This window comes from Muscardinus avellanarius, assembly GCF_963383645.1.
Source record: "Muscardinus avellanarius genome assembly, chromosome: 14".
NCBI lineage: Eukaryota > Metazoa > Chordata > Mammalia > Rodentia > Gliridae > Muscardinus > Muscardinus avellanarius.
Window position 1 is genome coordinate 25,029,397 of NC_137800.1, and position 21,330 is coordinate 25,050,726.

The window sequence follows — 21,330 nt, forward strand, 5'->3', positions numbered from 1 at the left end:
TTCTGCAAATAAGATATTTGATTTTATTCTGTTCCCACTGTTAGCTTTTAATTAGGGGAAAAAATTTTCTAGATTTATAAAGCTAAGAAGTATCTGTAAGTCTTAAGTAACTAAGCTTAAAATGACTGTATGGTATTTCTTTTGCCTTCCCTCTCCATGTCTACATCAATACCGAGTTGGTCACCTTGCAATTTTGTTTTGGTACTTGTGAAGCAGTGCACTACTACCTTAGGGGGGTGAAAATCTGTTTGGTTATGTTGATTTGACAAATATTTTTCTTCCTTGTATTATATGCATTATTTTCAGCACATAGAATACCAGGTAAAATCTTGTTAGAGAGAGCCCTCCTGTGAGGAAAAGCCCATATGCCAAGTTGTGCATCTGACTTTACCCAATAGGATCCAGAGGGTGATGCCCGTCTTGGCAAGTGTTGGCCAGGATTAATATGGTGGCTGCTGGCCAATAGCAACTACACAATAGAGCTCTGCGCTGTCATTGACTTCTACTGCATTGAACAAAGGGCAATATTTGCAGTTTATGGAACATTTGGGGAAACAAAAGGTGCAGAGCCTCTAAGCATAAAATTTTGTAAGTATCTATCTTCTAAACAAAGAAAAGAGAAACACAGGCTTGTAAAATGTTATACTAAAGCCAGTCCTGGTGGTACACATTTGTAATCCCCATACTTGGGCAGCAGAAACAGGAGGATCACAGGATAGAGGACAACCCCAGAAAATAGTGAGACTCTCATTAACCTAGCAAGATTTCTTTGTTTTGTTTTGTTTTGTTTTTCCCAGTACTGGAGATTGAACGCAGGGGCATTCTACCTCTGAACTATACCTCCAGCCCTATTTTTTTATTCTTTACTTTGAAACAGGGTTTCACTAAGTTGAGGAGGGTTTTACTAAGTAGCTGAGGCTAGCTGTGAACCTACAATCCTCCTTTCTCAGCCTCCCAAGTACTCGGATTACAAGCATGCACCACCATGCCCAGAAACAAGATCTTATTTTTAAAAAATAAATAAAATAGAGCTGAGGGTATAGCTTGAAGGAAGAATGCCCCTGGATGTAATCCCCAGTATCAAAAAAAATTTTTTAATGTTATGTAAAAATTCATCATTCACATACTGTCAATGCCCAATTCTGCTGAATCTAATGTGCATTCTCCCTGTGTATTCTCTATTTCCTTCCTAGAACACTTGAAGGATAAGTTAGAAGAATACATGGCTCGATTTTCTAAAGTAAGGATTGTTCGCACCAAGAAAAGGGAAGGGCTCATCCGGACCCGACTCCTAGGGGCATCCATGGCCAGAGGAGAGGTGCTGACGTTCCTGGACTCCCACTGCGAGGTCAACGTGAACTGGCTGCCCCCCCTCCTTAGTGAGTGCAGTTGTCACCTGGCACCCTGGGAACCAGCGGGGCTGGGGAGGTGTGGTCCTTCAGGAGCAGTGCAATGTTGCTTCTGTTTAGTTTGTAACCAACCAAAGCTAGAGATTCCTACTTAACCTGTAATTTGAGCAGTAGGACCCTTGAATTATATCATTACCCCTGCTGCGGATAAATAGATAATTAAGAAGATGAGTAAAAGTTGACATTTGGGTATAGCTCAGAGGTAGAATGCCCTTGGGTTCAATCCCTGACACCACCACAAAAAAAAAGTAAAAATAAAAAAAAGAACATTATAGAAAATTTCAAATGCAATCTAACTTAAAACTTAAAAGGTTCATTTATCTTACATGTCCTCATTTATCAATTAGATTCATTGGGTAAATACTGAAAGAAAAAAAATTCCCCAACTTTAATTACTATAAGGCAAACACACGCACACACACATGCACACACACACATACACACATACATACACACATGGACACACATGTACACACACACACACACACACACACACACACACACACTTTAACAGTTAGTACAGGACAGTTAAAGATGTAGAGAAGAAAATCATTTAGCCCCAGCATATAGTTGAAGTGTAAGCATTATGACATTGTCTAGGATTTATAGTGACATTTCTTTTTTGTTATTGCTTTCCACTTCTGGTACAGCCTGGAACCCTAAATATATCACATATTTACATAGAATCCCCTGAAACACTCTGAGCTGCTATCTACGTAACGTGTCTTAAATGCTCACGATGTGGCTAATAGGAGGGACACAAGAAGACTGTGTCATAGAGCACTTATACTGTTAGAAACATAAATGAACTGCAAGTAATTCAAATTAGAAAATATAAGTGTGGCCCAGTTCAAGCCTTAATTTTTTATTATGTTATCATGAAGTCTAGTTGTAACTAAGAAATTCTGTCTATGCCTTTAGAGATAATTATTCCTAAAAAAAATTCTTGATGCACATATCTTGCACTCCTTTCTGTTCTTCAGATTCCACCATCACCTTTTATCATAAATATATTTGTGGCCACAGAACTAAGCCAGTAACAACCACCTTGACAATAGTTGTCTCGGAAATAATGATTTGCTATTGACCACCGTGTAGGATTTCAGCTGGAGCCAGCCCAGCTCCATTAGTAAACGATGCAGGGAGAAAAATCAATTGGAACTGTATAGGATTTAAAACAGAGACCAACCAGCAACAAACACCGCCCCCCCACACACATACACATCACCCAATCCACATAGCCCTGTACAGATGACTGCCCAGCCATCTGAATCAACAGGGATGTTTCAGTCTCCTACAGCCAGAGACTCCTCTGAGCTTTTAATTAAAAGTACCTTGTCCAAGGACATGGCAATTTAGAGCTTCATCAGCAACAGTGAGATTCCCTCAGACTGAATTTGACCTGTGTGGTGTTGAATACTCAAGGAAGTCAGCAAAAGCCTCATTTATTTATGAACCAAAGCAATCCCTAAATGCCAATTATGGAGTCTCTGATTGTCCACTGTGAATCTAAGAAACAAAAAAGAAGAAAGATGGAAAAAAGAAAAGGAGAATAAGAGAAACCCACTTTTTCTCATTAAAGCATTTCATTTCCTATAGACCTGATGGGTAAGAAATGATTCTAGCTCAGGATCGCTATCTTTTTTTATTTTTCTCTATCAGTGTCTTGACACACCATCCAAAATGAAAAACCAGGCGGAGCCACACTGTTTTTTGGTTCATTTTTCACCTTGGGTTTATACCTGAATTTCAATTTCCTATTAAGAGTCTGTTTGTTTGATCCCTGGAAATTGAAATGTAGGCACAAGCCTTGGATGAAAAATTAGTCATGCGGCTTTCACCCTAAGCTACAGCTGGATGAGAGCTGAAAGAGAATTTGAAGGGAAAGTTGACAGTTAATTTAACAGACTCATTCTCTTCGGGTCACCTTGGGACTCCTTGTTGGTCAAGAAACTTGTAAATCAACCTGATTCTGAGTTTGATTGAAGAAGTCACTGAAACCTTAATACTAAAATACCTGCAGAGGTGAGAGAAGAAATATTTCCGACGTGGCACTGATGGTCTCCTCTGTCACAGACATCTCTGGGGAAACACCATTTAGATAAAGATTAAAACCTATTATAAGGCTTGCCCGGGTGAAAATGGATGCTCACAGAGCCCTTGGTGGAGGCTAACATGAAATAGTGCCGGGGCTCACTCTGTCTGCTAATTAGTGGACATAAGATAAAGGTGACCTCCAGGCTCTCTGAGGCTTACTGGGGCCAGGCTAGCTGAAACAGCAACCCTTTCCATTCCCCAGCATTCCATACTCCCCTTACACACTTTTAATTTTTCTCCATTTCATTTATCAACTTCAAAAACACAATAGAATTTAGTTATTGATTACATTTATTAATTGTTTTTGCTCCATTCTGAAGATAGTGATTGTGTGTGTGTGTGTGTGTGTGTGTGTGTGTGTGTGTGTGCTGTCATTAACTGCTATATCCCTAGAAAGTAGAACAGTGACTGGCCCATAGTTTTTACTCAATAGATAAATCTTGAAATACGAATGAAAGAATGAATGAATGAATGAATGAATATAATTATAGATCTGGATGGAAGATATTCTAGATATTCTACAGAATTTTGTGGTTTTCACATCTTGTATTATCAGCAGCATCAAAATTAAGTCACTTGTTATTACAGCTAATAAAGCCTTTTACTTCCTGCCCTCTGCTCAGGAGAAACTTGTTATACAAATGGATGGTTTCTCTACTGTCATAACTTATCTCAGGCACAGACTTCTGGGTCTCTGGGGACAAGATGACATGAAAATGACCAAACCCCATCTTACTTCTAAATTATATCATTTGTCTAATGTCACATGCCATATCCAAAGGTCTCCCAAGTAACAAGAGCACAAATGTTCATCCTGAAACATTCTGTGCCAGTATTGGTTTGTTATAATAAATATTGATTAAATGTACATTATTTAGAAAAATATACTTCCCATATAGCTCTTGTATGTGAACCACAGTATTAAATACCGGTTCCCTGTGCTGTCTGTGAAAATTATCACAACAATATCTACATGGTAATGGCAGGTGCTAGAACCAAAAAATAAATAAATAAATCATCTCTCTCTACTGCAAGGAGAAGCAGCATTGGCAAACTGGAAAGACTGGAGTTTGGAATTGGACAGTTAAACAAAAGTTGCATCTTGACCATTACTCTCAAAAGCAGAGTAACAGGCCAGACATGATGGTACACGCTAGTAATCCCAGTACTGTACTTGGGAGGCTGAGACAGGAGAATCACCAGTTTGAGGCCAGCCTCAGCTACTAAGCTAGGCCCTCGACAACTTAGTAAGACCCTGTTTCAAAATAAAAAATAAAATAGGGCTTGGGGGTGCAGCTCAGAAGTAGAATTCCCCTGGGTTCAATCCCCAGTACCACAAAAACAAACAAAAGAGTTGAGCGAGCGACCCTTGACTGGTTATTTAATTTCTCTGAACTCAGTTTCCTCATATATAAATTGGAAATGACAATGAAAGCTACTTTACAGACTTTCTAGGAGTATGAGAAATAACATGAGTACAAATTCCTTAGTGTTTTCTCAAGAACATAATAGTAGAAAGAATCATAGCAGTAGTATCATACCACCTAAAATCTTTTGGGGTGAGAAAAGAAAAAAGGTGTATAGCCAGGCGTGGTGGCGCACGTTTATAATCCCTGCACTTGGGAGGCTGAGACAGGAGGATCGCACAGGTTCGAAGCCAGCCTCGGCTACTTAGTGAGACCCTGTTTCCAAATAAAACACAAAATAAGTCTGGGAGTACGGCCTGGAGGTAGAAAGCCCCTGGGTTCCACCCCCAGTACCACACACACAAAAAAAGATAAATGGTGTATATGTATAACTTTGATAAGCAAAGTATGTCTCAAAGACTGGTGACAAAAATGGGACTGGATAACATCTTTAGCAAGTCTGGTAACAAAGAATTTTGTGTGTGATCTGTCAGCATGTAGGGACAAACAGCCATCATGGCCATTTTAAGATTAGGGACTACAAAAACCCATAAAGTTAAATATTTACGTTTGGAACCTCCAGAAAGCAGGCCAATATTTTCTCAGCAGACTCCAGCTGTATGCTTGAAGGAACACAAGTACTGTTTATATTCTGTGAATGCTGGATGCGTGCTAAAATGACAGATTGGGGACAGGTCAGAGCAAAACCGTGACAGAGGTAGAGCTAAATGGACCTCCGCAAGTCTCTCTGGGACAGAACTTTCTTAAAGAAAAAAAAAAAAAAACAACTCTAATTGTACCTAATCACTGTCCCATCACGTTAAGTCCAGCGTTCAGAGATTCCTGCAGAGTGCTCTAGTGACGACGGGGCGCCACGGCTGCAAGAGTAATGCATTAGGAGGGACCTGCAGGCTTCTCCTTGCTGGAAATGATAGATGACCTAGGCAGGCATGTCATTTCCTATTTTGTGCTTTCATTTTTCAGACCAAATTGCACTAAACCACAAAACCATCGTGTGTCCCATGATCGATGTCATTGACCACAATCACTTTGGGTATGAGGCACAAGCTGGGGATGCCATGCGAGGAGCCTTCGACTGGGAAATGTACTACAAAAGAATCCCCATCCCTCCAGAGCTCCAGAGAGCAGATCCCAGCGAGCCTTTTGAGTGAGTAGCAGCTGAGGGAGGGGCAAGGGAGAGAAGACAGGTAATTCATTCCAGGCGTATCAAACCTGGGACCCCCGAGGACAATTATCTCTGAAAAAAAAAAAATGAAATAAAACAGGTGGTGCCAATATGCAAAACAACAGAGAAAGGTCAGGCCCACAAACTATAGAAAATTACAAGCTGTGCTGAATACATGTATCAGCCCTTCTCGATCTTTGCTGAGCACTAGAGAATGTGTGTGTAGTTTTTTTTTTAATTAGGAAAATGCACAATTACCAGAGAATACATAGAGAAGGACTGTATGTCCCCCATTTTAGATTTCTCTTCTCATCTTCAAGTCTATGAAGTTATTTTTTACTTTCCCTAAGGAGTATTAATTTAAATATTTTATATTTCCTTTTTGAAAGATTTCTTTTTGTACTGAGGATTGAACTCAGATGCACTCTACCTCCAAGATATACCCCTAGACCTATTTTATTTTTAGTTTGAAAAAAGATCTTAATAGGTTGCTTAGAATCTCACTAAATTGCTGAGACAATCCTCCTGCTTCAGCCTTCCAAGCACTGGGATTGATACAAGCACATACTTGTTAATTAGGAACTGATACAAAATATGAACCAGAATTTAACCCTACATTTCACACCCCATTGAAGATTGTCTATTTATGGTGGAAGGCAATTTTCCTGAGTATAAATAGTTCCATAATTTAAATTTGGGAAATGCAACCATAATGATTTATCCAAAGTAAATAATTTTGGATAACCTTGCCCCTAATTGAAGTGCTAGTTAGTGAAAAATTTACAATAATAACTCAGTAATTAACTTCTACAAAACTACACTCTTCCTTTTTTCAATTGTGGATGTAAGAATTGCACATTTCATGAAAAAGATAAAACAAAATAAGACTAACTTTGACAACTATCAGGATAAACCATTAATGGTGCATGATGAAATTTTTCCAACAGTTAGCCTAGAGATTGCCCAAGGCATATCATAGCTATTCCACATACTGTACCCTTTGATCTCATTAAAATCTTTATAATTTTAAAACCATTATATATTTTTTATTAGTACAAGAAAAATGTCTGTGATCAAGGCTTTGCCCACTCTGTGAGAGTCCATTTAAAATGCATTAAAATCAATATTGTCTTTTTATCAATAATATGGGCCATAAATTTTGCAGTAAAGAAGCTACAAAAGACAAAAGCCACTTCTGTAACACTACCACTACATTCCAATAAACATTTAATAATCTTAAGGAAAGAGTTTCCTCCACTGCTTCGTCTCTGGGGAGATGAACCAAGAAAGTGAAGGGGATTTCAGAAGTCATGTGCCTGATATAATGGGGAAGAATTCGTTTTTGTGTGTGTGAAATGAAACACCCTCATTAAATATCCAGAATTTCTGGAGTTAGGGCTCTTCAGACTCCCAAATGACTAGAAAGTTGTTTTTTTTTTTTACGAAATAACAAAGGACTTTTATAACTTCTTCATATGCCTTGGCCAAAATTTCATAAATATTCAAAACAACTAGAAAAGTTCTTGAGGGATCTACTAAAAGAGTTTTTAATCAGCATTTGAAATGGGCCCAGGTCAGAGACGACACATTCCTTAGACTTCCCCAAAGGGAACTGTCTGAAAGTCTTGGCAAAGAGGCTCAAAGTAAAATAGATAAAAAATTAACCTAACCGGGTGTGATGGAATGCGCTTGTAATCCTAGCATTTGGGAGGCTGAGACAAGAGGATCCCATGTCATGAACAGCCTCAGCTACTTAGTGAGGCCCTTTGCAACTCAGTGTGACCCTGTTTCAAAATAAAGAATAAAAAATTAGGCCAGGAGTGTATCCCAGAGGTATAATGCCCCTGAGTTCCATCCCTAGTACCACAAAAAAAGGAAGTTAACCTAAGTTGATTAGTTGTCTATGTTAACTAGCTTGATATAACCATTCCACAATGTGTGTATATCTCAAAACCTGATGTGCACCACAAACATGGTGGCACATGCCTTTAATCTTGGTACTAGGGAGGCGGCGACAGGAGGATCACAGGTTCGAGGCCAGTCTTGGCAACTTAGCAAGACCCTGTTTCAAAATAAAAAGTAAAAAGGGCTAGGGTTGTGGAACACCCTTGGTTTATTTCCCCAAAATCCACAAAATTAATTAACCAGTTAGTTAATTCATTAAAAATTGGTTCAAATGTTAGAAAAAATGGTGGAAGAGCATGAATGTAAATACAAAATTGTCCTAGCCACAGCCAAGCTGCAGACAGCCAACTTAATGGTCAAATAGCCACGGTCAGTTGCTGCCATCCACAGTTACCACATTTTAAGGGTCAGAACTCATCCAGAATGACTTTTCAACTACTGTAATAGTGAGCGATTATACTGACCTTTGATTTTACTTCCACTATGATAAATGGGGCCCTCCTTTCCAAAACAGAGGGATCAAAACACTACCAAAGGACGCTGTGAAAGTATTCTTGGTGCCTGCACTGACCATCAGATTTTTGTTGAGGCAGACCCTGGCCATGGCTAGCACAAGACCTCATGCCTTGCCCAACCTCAGTACAGACAGCACTGGTGACTTCCTGAATTATATTACCGCTTGTTCCTGTCACCTACTTAGGTGGTTACTGTCATGTCAAAAATTGAATCGATCTAATGAATATTACGGTCCTTCTACTTTAGGTCCCTTTGATTCCTAAAACTGTGGGCACTTTTGCCTTTTATAATAAATGTAACTCCCATGAGGTGCCCACTTTGATCTTTAAAACTACATTTCCCTCCTGATAATGAAAAAATACTCAAGTGCTCTGAGCAGTGCATTCGCAGTTCCATTATCTCAGAAAAAGGCTGGATGTGCTCATCAACAGACGTACTTTGGGCTAAAACTTGCTTCCCTAGATGCAAAGCTTCAAGAAACACAGAACCAACAGGGTCTAGCCATATATGTCTCTCAAAGTATCTCATGTTTCAAGGATGTGTGATTTTTTGTGGGAAGATAGGGAAAGGGGGCTGAAAACTCAGAAGGAGAGGAATATGTCAGTGTATTGCAAAGCTCTGGACTTTTTGTACAATATATATGCAAATATTATCTTTCTGTAGCAAGTTTATCAGATGTACTAAAGTGATGAGCCCTGAGATCTCTCATTTATCTTGCCATAATTTGATTTTTCAGTAACTATTGACTAAAGCCATGTTATTCACTCTGAAAATTTTTATGAGGGGGACATGATCTGTATTTAATTACTTAATTACTAATGAATCAAACTAAGTTAAATTAGCACTTTCAGATTAATATACTGTACATAATCATGTGTTATTTATACAATATTCGATTTCCATTATAATGTTTTATGATCCTAGAGTACGGTATAAACTGTATTTCTTAATTCAATATCATTTACAAAATCAAAATAATTAAAAATCTACCAACTTCTCAAAGTAGGAAACAAGACCATCAGTGATCTGACCAAGAAAGAAAAGGAACTCATGGATAACTTTCAACACTGAGAAAATATTTACTTATATTTGTAAAGGGTTCTTGTTTTCAGAAATATTGCTCCTAGAAAATAAGAGAAATTAAAACATGTATGGTTTCAGTTATTATATGTCAGTCATATTTCTGACTGGTTTAGATGCATTTCAGAAGTATGTCTGTATTTTGGTTAAAGAAAAACACAATGTCCCCTTTTTTCTGGGGAATTGTATAGTAGATTGTATGCTCTTGAGAAATCCTTGTTACTTATGACTTTTAGAAGGTCTCTTCTTTCCTGGATCATCTTGAACACAGAGAGCTTAAGAATATAACCCTTTTCTATGTGACTCAACATGATATACTCCTTTAGCCACAATGACAAAGAGAAAGATGTCTGTTTGCTGTCTGACCACTAACTCACTTCTTCAACTTTGTCTCATCATCTAATGGTTTAGAAAGAAGCAAAAGATACTGTGTTGTCAAATATCCATGTAAATGTAAGAAATCACTAGACAATGTCCAGGACAGTGTCTAAATGCTGCTTGAACTTCTCAAGAAAGTGAATTTTCAGTCTCAAAGATAGTCCATTCCAATAGGCAGAAACATTTTCCTCTGCATTAAGAAGATTCTGCCTCCATGATCCCCTGTTGTCCTACTTGAGATTCAAGGAATGTCTAATATGTCATCAATGACAGAGCTGTTAAATTAATTTGAAAACAGCCGCCTTGTCTATGCTTCCTAGGGAAGTAAAAAAAAGTAAACTTCTTTCTTTTCAAGACTAAATATTTTCTTTTCTATCACCATGTCTCCCAGGTCTTCCAGAATCCTGTAAATGGTCTTGCATGTTGATAAAGCAGTTCAGTAAATATAAATTCACTATTACAATCTCACCTACTTTTCTCCAACTTATCAACTAAGATGGCATGAAATACTCAACCCAACATACTGGGGAGTCAGGTCCTAAAATAAAAATTTTGTATCATTCATAAAAATTAGTTAATTTACAGCGACTCTGTACTGGTTCCAAGAGATCATGCTTTCTTTTCCTAAGTACTCACAATTTAGTAGTTCATCCAATTTTGCAAGTTCAATGTATTTTTCAAAATCCACCTCTATACTGTTTTCAAAATGTGTATAAATTACTTTTGTACTGCCAATCTTTCTGGGATCTCCACAGATACTCAAAGACTTCCAAAACTTGAAGTTCTAATCATCATGGATGAAATTCTACATCCAACCATTAGTGAGGACTGACATCTATGTTCTACTAATGCAAGTTACCAACTTTCAAACTATCAAAAAGTTATCTGTAGTAAGAAGGGAAAATTAGACTACTAATATCTCTTTATTAGTGCAGAAATCCATGTCCACAGACATATTGTTTTGAAGCTAGTAACCCCTCATCTAGGGCCAGTATCTGCTTAGTAATGTCTCTGGACATGGAGAGCAGTATAGGAGATCTCAGAAACGACTAAGGTACAACCATGGGATCTTTATGAGTTGGTTGCACAATCCAAAAATTGTGAATCCTAGCCCAAGCTAAAATGGATGATATACTACCTGTGTGTTACAGAAAGTTTCATGAAAGTAGAATGCCTTCCAAAAGCTTACTTATAGTCTCTTCCTTTGTTCTTAGAGGAAGAAAGTAGGAAAGTTTCATCTTTCTTTCTCATAAAAGAGTATGGGGAAGTATTTATGCTTATGCTGTGTGAAAGTTTGTGCTTACTGTATAATAAAAATTTCTTTTACTTACACCTAGAACAGAATCAGGGAGGAAAAAGGTGAGAACAATCATAAATTCATCAAGCTAGAAGAAATCTTAGACATGACTTGGCCTCTCATTTTTAAAGACACCTAGGCTATAGAGTCTGAGTAACTTATTCAGTATTCCAAGTAATAAGTTCAGCAGATACCACTGGAGTCTGAGGTTCTGCTTGAGAAGTCCATGCTGCTCTTTCTTTTATACCTTGGTAGTAAGGAAGAAATCAATAGTTGTTGAAGGTCTGCTGCTCTTAGAAATTGGGCTAGGAAGTTTACATATATTACTAACTCATTTGATACTTATTCCAAGCCTATAATATAAATGATACTTTCTACACTTTTATAAATGAGTTGGTTAAGGCTCCTAAAGGTTAAGCAAGTTTCCAAAGTGGAGTGAGTTGTTGTTGTTGTTGTTGTTGTTGTTGTTGTTGTGTTGTTGTTGTTGTTTGTTGTTTGTTTGGGGGGGGTACTAGGAATTGAACCCAATGGCATTCTACCCCCAAGCCATATTCTCATCCTTTTTTTAAATTTTGAAATAGTCTTGCTAAGTTGCTAAGAATTTCCCTACTTTGCTGAGACTGGTCTCTAGTTTATGATTCTCCTGTCTTGGCCTACAAAGGACTGAAATTACAGGCATGTGCCACTACCCAACTAGTTTTCCTAAGTTATACAGCAAATTGGAATAAGGACCCAAAACTAAAGATGCTCTAGATTCTCTAGAAATTTCCTCCTCTCTTTCTGCTCAGAGAAGATACATTCTCTAGCAGTGCTTAAGGAATAATAATAGTTAAGTAAAATAAAAAATGTTTACAGAGAGTCCACCAGCTTCTTCCCCAAATACAACAATGCAGTTGTAAATGGATATCAAAAAGCCAAAAGTATAACTGTTCTTCACAATCTTTCCAGAAGATCATGTCAAAGAGCTTGTCCAGGGCATGGTTAAACAGTCACTACAGGATGCCCCACCAAAGTAGGTTGAGCCTTTTCTAGGTGCCCAGCAGATGGCAGGGAAGAGGCTGAAATGAAGTCAGTTCTCTGCTCACAAGACCCTGGACCCAAGCTGTGACTGAGTAGCCTGAAAGAAAGGGGTTTTTTTCTCCTTGATAGGCATAAAGCTTTGTTTCATTAATGCAAAGAAGAGGACATCATATTGAGGATCAACTTAATTGGATCTGAGAATGAACCACTAGCTTTTAGAGAACATTATTGATTAACATTCTAAATTTTAACCTTCCATTGGGGAAAATTGCAGTGAGGGATGGGGGCACTTTAACTTACTCAGAATTTGTTTGTTTTTTTGTTTGTTTGTTTTATATTGTGCTTTTATTGGTGCATTATAGTCTCACATCATAATGTAAATCATGTTGACAGTGACATACATGCACACAGATTTGGTGCCCTTTCCACCTCCCCATTTCCCTCCTTCTCAATACAGAGTACTGAGATTGACATTGGTATTTTCATGTATGTTCACATAGTCAATGATAGTATTTCCATTAATGAACCTCCCTGGCTCCACTGAGGTTTCTCCTCCACTTTCTGGAATACCTCTTGTATCCCAATTACTCCCTAGCTTGCACATATTAGAGAAAACATATGGCCACCCACTTTTTGTGATTGGTTAATCTCACTTAGTATATATTCTCCAGGTACTTCTATTTTCTTGCAAATGACTTAATTTTGGTTTTTTATCAATGAGTAGAATTCTGTTGTGTGTATTTCCTATAATTTTATAATTCCCTCTACACAAAACTCTTTTTGTTTGGGTTTTTGACCCAATATTATTAAGCCCAAATGTAATCAAAATTAGAAAAGCATGAAACTGACATCCTGAGGAAAACCAAACTAGTCAAACTCTGAATTTAATGTACAATTTAAAGTCAAAAGGATGATTTTGGTGGTCTTCCTTACTTTCACCTCTGAGTTGAATTGGATACTGTTCATCTTCCCTTTTCTTTCCCAACCCATACCAGGCTACTTTTAAAGTCTAGAGTTTCACTTTGGGAGAGTGAGAGAATTTTTTATGTCCAGTTTCTCAAAGTATATCAAAATACTTTCATAAGTTTTGCTATGCTGAGCATAGTGGTGCACACCAGTAATCCCAGTACTTGAGAGGCTGAGACACAAGAATTTCAAGTTCAAGGCCAGTCTCAGCAAATTAGCAAGACTCTGCTTCAAAAAATAATAGAATAGGGTCATGGATGTAGCTCAGAGATGGAATACCTCTGGGTTCAATCTCCAGAACACACACACAATAAAAAATGTTATGACCTCCAGGCAATTGCTTCCAAATCTTGGCCCCTTTTTTTCTCAAAAACTCTAACTGATATATACAAACTGCCAAAAAAAATTTGCTTCTTCATCCTCAATCTCCAACTCCATAATTCTCAATGATTGAGGCTTTGAAATGTTAGTCCTGAACTTTTGAGAAGATTAAAGTAAACATTCAGCAATTTAGTGCAGAGCTGAGTTCAGGAGAGGGAAATGGGACTGAGCTTTCACAACTTTAGCCACAGGTCCTCTCAATCTTCATGTTATCAGAGAAGCCCCTCAATTAATCTGACCAAAAATATTATTGTATTAAGCCTGTTAAATATGTGATATAAAAACTAGCATTTGCAAATCACTTTTATAGTATGTTAAGCTTTGCACTACATTATCTAACTGGCCCCTTTTAGTTATCCTTTGGGGTTAGGTCAAGCAGTTACTGTTATTTTTCTACTTTTATTAAATAAAGACAGTAAGAACCAAAGAAATTAAGTGACTACCACAACTTAACAAGAGCCTAAATTAGGACTCAAATAATGTCTTCATTCATTCACTCAGACTCCAAATCTCAGGTTTAATCAATAATCTCATAGGACTTGAATCAATGCTTTCTTTCATTCATTTAGACCTTAAATCCTTAGGTTAATCAATATTTTCTTTTACCTCTCCTTCAATGAGAAACTTAGGCATCCATTAAGGGAAGTAGTTTTGTCAATTAATGTTTCATAGTGAGCCCATAATAATGAGAAGAGGAAAGGAAACAGATTGTCTCATTCCTGCACTGTTTTCCTATCATGAGACTAAACTAGAACTGATAGGTTGGAAATGTCAGCTTTCAGTTACTTACTAATGAAGGGAAATGTCAACAATGCCAGCTTCTGGTCTGTTTATAACAAGATCTCATTCAATATTTGACAACCCCAAAAGAACAAAAATATTTCTGTCGCACTTGTTAAGTGGTGTCCTAATCTACAGTGGGTGAGAATAAAGGACCAGAAATTGTTCACATGTCTAAAAACTGATCAAAATATTGAACAAAGTCAATCTCCCTCAAAAGCCCAGAATGAAATCCTAATGAAGATTTATTTTTAAATGTAAAGTAAAAATTCCATCACAAAGGCAGAGAAGTTCTAAAGTGAAACTGTTAATTGTCTATTCCTCTCTGACAGAACCAGCTTAACTCAGCTCCAGGGCTCGTTTGGCTGCCCTGGCCTCCAGACTCATGAGTATTCTCACTGAGGGTTTACAATAATCTCTCTCTCCCCTCATCAGGGTCTGCTCCCCAAAAATGACAATTTTCCTCAGACAGGGGTCATGATCTTTACTTCAATGGGATAGTCTCTCTTACTTTCTTCTGCCTTTACCATCCAAAATGATATTAATGAAGTCAATTCCTGAATTACCAATTGTTGCCATTATTTCCTGGTACCTCCCTGTTCCTTTAATTTGTCTTGGTCTCTTAAGCTTTCTGAGTTCCTAGAATAACTTTGGCCTTGAGACCCCCTTTTCTAGTTTCTGACTTTTGAACTTCTTTTTTCTGCCACCACTCTATCTCAGAGTCACAGTTATAAGAGACCTAATAAATTAGGATATTTTGAAAGAATAGTCCTCCATCCTGAGAGAGATTTTTACCCCTGAACACTAGCCCTTCAGACTATGGTTTCAATGGATCTCCAGAACACCCTACCCTTCTCTGTGCAAACCCCCCCATGACTTTTGTTCTAACCACCTGCCTCTTTGGCTCTTTGGTGGCATCTGTTCTTGAGTACCATAGTTCTGACTCTCATTTCTGGTCTTATTTTGCTATTGCCATGTTAGTCAGACCATCCATGATCAAACTACAGCCTGAATTATTCATCCCAATCCTCCTGGGTAGAACAACCAATCAACCCTAGACCTCTACTACCATCCAAGATTTATCAATAAAACCATACTACTGAAGACCCAATAATGGCTTCCTCTGTGTTGAAAAAGAACATCAGGACTCACAAACTGAATTAATGACTGATGGCTAATTTTTGTTGTCCACTAATTTACTTGCTTGGTCATTATCTACTTTCCATTACTTCCCAAGCTGGTGTCCTGAATCTATTTATCTGGCTAATATCTGTCAGCTCTTTTCTTTGTCCTTCCCCCACCCTCAAGATGTGATCTGATCCTACACAAATTCAATCCTTGTCTAGTTTCATTTAGAGGCTCTGTGCTTGAGGATATGATTATATTGTGTTCAAATATCCTCTTCTGGCTTCCTGAACTTTCTTAGTTAAAACATTATTTGCATTTAGCTAAGGGGTAAGCCACTATGGAAATAATATTGCATCCCTTTTCCAAGTACCTAAGGTTCCACAATGTTCTACTTTGCCCATGGTAACATCATATCAGACCACAGCAAAATTTGACAGACCATTCTGCCATTCCATCAAATTTCACCTTCTCTCCCAGAAGACAGGAATCATACACTCAAGACCTGCTGTATTTAGCTTTATTTTCTTACCTGAGGTTTCATTGCTAAGATATCTGCTCCAGCTTTGCTATCCTTCTTTCTTCCCTACTCAATTTAACAACTCTTTATTTTTTTCTATTTATTGCTAACACTGACACTTAATGTAAACTCTATAGAAATATGGAGAGCTATTTCACTTACTCTATTCAGGAATGCATCACCAGCACCTTGTATCTGCACATAATAGGCACTCAATGAATTTTTACTGGATGAGAAAAATAAATATGAAGTTCAAGAGAAACAATGGTCTCATGAGTCTGAGTGTTTCTGAAGAATAGATGACAGGTTTTCTGAAAAGGACACCAGCTTAGGAAAATACTATGCCTGACAGGACTGAGCACAATATTTGTAGGTTGTCACCATCGACAAACCTGAGAGGAACATAGACTCTTACAAAGGAGTGGTGGAAAATGAAGAAACAAAAGGAATTACAAAAGGCTTTTATTCTTTATGAAGAAGGAAGAAAGGTGGTCAAAAACAAACAGAAGTTCCTTCTGGGGTCATTTACATTCTAAATGACAATTAGGATCATTTTTAAAACCAAAATCCAAGAGCTATATCTTTAACATATGATAACTCTTAACTAAGAATAATATTGACCTTTCTGTCCATTTCTAATACCAAGATGCTACAAAAATCAAGATCTGTTTATATTCTAGATTGTAAATTACTTCAAATTGTTTGTAAAAGAAATATCTATGTATAGATAACAGGAGTGAGAAAGAAGCAAAGTCTGGCTTTGATTCCATGCTGATGTCTTCCAGGGGTGGGAGGGATTCTTTCAAAATCACACATGGCATATTTGTGATCATGCTCAGAAAAAGAGTCCTGTGTATGACTGAAAGGAAAAAAAGGACTAAAGGGTTCCAGGAGGCAACCTCCTGTCTCAATCTTTTAAAAAAATTAAAGCAAAAGAAAAAAATTATAAAATAGTAACATACATATTCCTCTGGGTCTAAATAAATGTTTTAGGAAACTTATATACTTCTCTTTGCTTATCTGTGACTAAATGATTAGTGTTTATTATTTGCAGCTTAGATTATTTATTGGGTCTAGGATGTACAATAAGGCTATATGCACCGAAGCACTGGTTTGACCAAGATCATCATTCTGTCCTTCAAAAAAAATTATCAAGCAATGGCTGATGATGTAAAAGGCAGAAATAAGATTGTCTTGTTTGTTTAACACTTTTCTGAAATATATCCATCTAGAAATAAGTTTAAGGGAAAAATATACTTTTGTTTCTTGAAGTACCAATAAAGTTGGAGAAAATGAGCTTCTGAGCTCCAGAGCTCAGAAGCATACCTAGCACAATTTAATGGAAAGGTGAAGGGCCAAGATGTCTGATAGTAGGGAGGCTCTCATTCTGGCTAGAGGTGGAGATGGATTCTGCAAGTGGCAGTTTCTGATCTAAAAATGATTTTGAATGCATCTTCCAGTGCTAATCTTCTTCAGTGATAGAAGCCTGTGGCAACATCAAGAAGCTTGCTGTTCCCAACCGCCCCCCAACATGATAGCTTGTCCTTTCATCAGTAAAATCTAGAATGGAAGGCAAAGACCCTGCTTAGGTCCTGTAGGTGTACCTCAGATGACCTGGAGGGCGGAGGACAAGCAACTCACAAAGCCAGAGTCTTCCAGGCTGCAAGGATTGCTTGCAAGAGTTATCCCTAGTTTTCCAGAAGCAATACCTGTTGGAGAAATTGTGTAGAATGAAGGGTAAGGTAAAATAAGTGAAAAAAAGAGTAATTATATCACAAGGCAGAAGAGAGGAAGTGGGCCTGAATACTGTATAAGTAGAAACAAATGGAGAAATGCTCTGAAGAGCAAGAGAGAATTGGGGTCTGTACTTATATTTGGAACCAGGGAATCTTTGCCTTTCCTTCCCCACAATTAATGTCCTTCATTAATTCCACAAATTTAAGGTAGTGAAGAACACAGGTAGCCAGACGTGATGATGTACTTCTGTAACCCCAGTACTTGAGAGCCTAAGAAGGATTGCAGGTTCAAGGCAAACTAGCAAGGCCCTCAGCAACTTAATGAGACACTGTTTCAAAAAAAATGGGCTGGGGGTGAGCTCAGAGGTAGAATTCCCCCGCATTCAGTCCACAGTATCACAAAAAAGAAAAAGAAAAAAAAGTGGCTTGATAAGTATTTTTCCTTTGCTTAACACTGCTCTAATAATTAAATTTTAACAATTGTAGTAACAGAAATCATTTCATGGAAAATAATTCTAGCATATGTACCAGGCAACAAAACTACAGTTAAAACTCAAGTGGGTACAATGCAACTTTCTCTATATTTTTAACTGAACTCCACAGAGCCCCAGGGTTTAGTTTCCAGTGTGAGCAACAGACTAACTCTGAAAATTCAGGTCCCAGAGCAAAAGCATAAATGAAGGCCCAGGTGGCACATGTCTACATACTTAGAACTCATAAATCACATTAGCTAAACACTGAATTTTGTTCTGTCTTTCTACCTTGATAAGTATCCCTTCATAACAATCTAGAAAACCAGGTTTTTGTGGGGAATTTTCCTTAGCTTGCTATAGCTGCTTATGGCAATATGAGACTACTCAGTGGCCTTGCTTCCCCTCTTCTCTTTACACTTGTTCTACCTGCACCCCGAAGGCATACACAGGTGAACACTGAAGACCACACATCTAACTCCATTCACAAAAATAGTTATCCTTTGGTCAATTCTCAGCCTTAAGAGGATAAATTCCAAGCCACGGGAGGGCAGCTCCAGAAAATAGAACCAAAGAAGAAAAAATGCCAAGCTTTGGAAGCAAACTCATAATATTTCGTGCAGCAAATAACAGAGTCTCCAGAGCTCATTTAGAAAGGGTGCAGTCTCCAGCAGATGTCTTTTTTAGCCTCTAGTACTACCCATTGTCTGAAGGAGAACATCCAAAGCATATCAGAGTATAGATGCTCTTTCCTGAATCTGAAGTCACCCAATAGTAGCAAGTCCTTGATCTGATCAATTCAAAACATAATTGTCTCATGGGGCCTGGATGCTCAAGTACCTTATATAAAATGGTGAGGTGTTCGCATATAACCTACACTTATTCTATTGTAGTGGTTTGGATTTAGAATGTCCCCCTAGCCCTCATGATATTGGAAGCCAGTCTTGGTTGCTAAGAAAGGTTCCCAGGTTCCACAGACCTGGCCTCACAAGAACTGAAACAATCTACCCCCACCAAAAAAAAAAAAACTGTGATAAAATAAGTTTTTCTTCCTCTAAATTATGCAGTCAGTCATTTTGGAATACGTCAGTGAGAATGGTGACTGGGACATCTCCCATACACTTTAACCTACTTTTTCATTGTCCCAGATATAGAACACCCCCCAAAAGAGTATAGATCATGTAATTATCTGCAAAATTATGTAATAAGCTTAAGAATGCCATTGTATTATAAAAATATGAAATAGACTAATATTGCAACTGGTATCAATTTATAATATATATAAGCTCACTAGATTTTTTATCAGTGTATTGTAGTTATACATCTTAATGGGGTACAAGATGGTAGACTCATACATGCACATATCACTCATTTAGCCTCTCCACAATTTTTCCCCATTCCCTCCTCCTCCCTCCTTCAAATGTTTGGCTTGGTGATTGACTTTGATATGTTTGTGAATACGCATCATGTACATTAGGGAATTTTTCTCTTCTCTCCTCCCATTGCCCTTAGTTAGGTTGCCTTATTTGCTCATCTATGGTTTCTCCTTCTTCGTCTACAATCCCTCCTATGACCTACTTTCTCCCTAGCTTCTGCTATTAGGGAGAGCATCCAATATTGATATTTTACTTTTGTGACTGATTAATTCAGTATAATGTTCTCCAGTTTCATCTATTTCCCTGTAAATGACATAATTTTGTTCTTCTTTATGGCTGAGTAAAATTCCATTGTGCACATATCACATAGTTTCGTAATTCATTCTTCTGATGATCTTAGCTGGTTCCATAGTTTGGCAATTGGAAATTGTGCAGCTATGAACATAGGTACACATGCATTAGTTTGGTAGTTTGTTTTCCTTTCTTTTGGGTAGATACCCAGAAGTGGTACTGCTGGATCATATGGTAGATTCATTCCCATTCTTATGAGAATCCTTCATACTTTTTTCCAAAGTAATTCCACCAACAATGCACTCAAGTTTTCACTTCTCTGCACTGTGGCCAGCATTTGTTATTGTTTGTATTTTGAATTATTGCCATTCTAGTTGGAGTTGGGTGAAATATCAGGGTAGTTTTGGTTTGCATCTCTCTGATTGCTAATGATGCTAAATATATATATATATATATATATATATATATATATATATATATATATATATATTTTTTTTTTTTTTTTTTTTTTTTGGTGGCACTGGGGTTCCTGGAAGCCCTTCTACCTCCGGGCTACACTCCCAGACCTATTTTTACATTTTTATTTGGAAACAGGGTCTCCTAAGCCAGTGCACGCAGCTGGCTTCGAATCTGCGCGATCCTCCTGTCTCTGCCTCCCAAGTGGGGGGGGATTACAAGCATGCGCCACCACGCCCAGCTAATGCTGAATATCTTTTATACATTTGTTGGCCATTTGAATTTCTTCTTTTGTGAACTGTCTAGTTACTTGCCTATTATTTATTTATTTATTTATTTATTTATTTATTTATTTATTATTTGCAATACTGGGGATGGTACCCAGGGGAATTCTACCTCTGAGCTATACCCCCACCCCTAATTTTTATTCTTTATTTTGAAACAGGGTCTCACTGAGTTGCAGAGGACCTCACTAATTAACTGAGGCTGTCTGTGAACTGCGATTCCCCATCTCAGCCTCCCAAATACTGGGATTACAAGTGTGTGCCACCATACCCAGCTGTTATTTGTTTTCTTAGTGTTACGTTTCTTGAATTCTATATATATTCTAGATATTAGTCCTGTATCAAAGGAATAGTTGGCAAAAATCTCCCATTCTGTTGGCTCTCATTTGAGGGTGTGTGTGTGTGTGTGTGTGGTACTGGGGATAGAATCCAGGGGCATTCTACCTTTGAGCTACACCCCTAGCCCTATTTATTTTGAAACAGGGTCTCCCTGAATGGCAAAGGGCTTCACTAAGTAGCTGAAGCTGGCTGGGAATCCAGATCCTGCTGTCTCCGCCTCCCAAATGCTGGGATTGCAAGCCTGCGCCACCATGCCTGACTCAGTTGAGGTTCTTGATAGTTTCCTTTGCTACACAGAAGCTCTTTATTTTA

General features: G+C 37.9%; 1 protein-coding gene across 1 annotated transcript in view; it reads left to right on the top strand.

Annotated features, from left to right (window-relative positions):
- Positions 1–21,330, top strand: part of GALNTL6 (polypeptide N-acetylgalactosaminyltransferase like 6) — a gene marked incomplete at both ends in the record, with an annotated part of 1,089,171 nt that overhangs the window by 856,524 nt on the left and 211,317 nt on the right. Inside the window, 2 exons of the mRNA XM_080710675.1 lie at positions 1,194–1,379; positions 5,897–6,080. Coding sequence (XP_080566801.1) covers positions 1,194–1,379; positions 5,897–6,080 — 370 coding nt within the window. The remainder of the gene's footprint in view (positions 1–1,193; positions 1,380–5,896; positions 6,081–21,330) is intronic.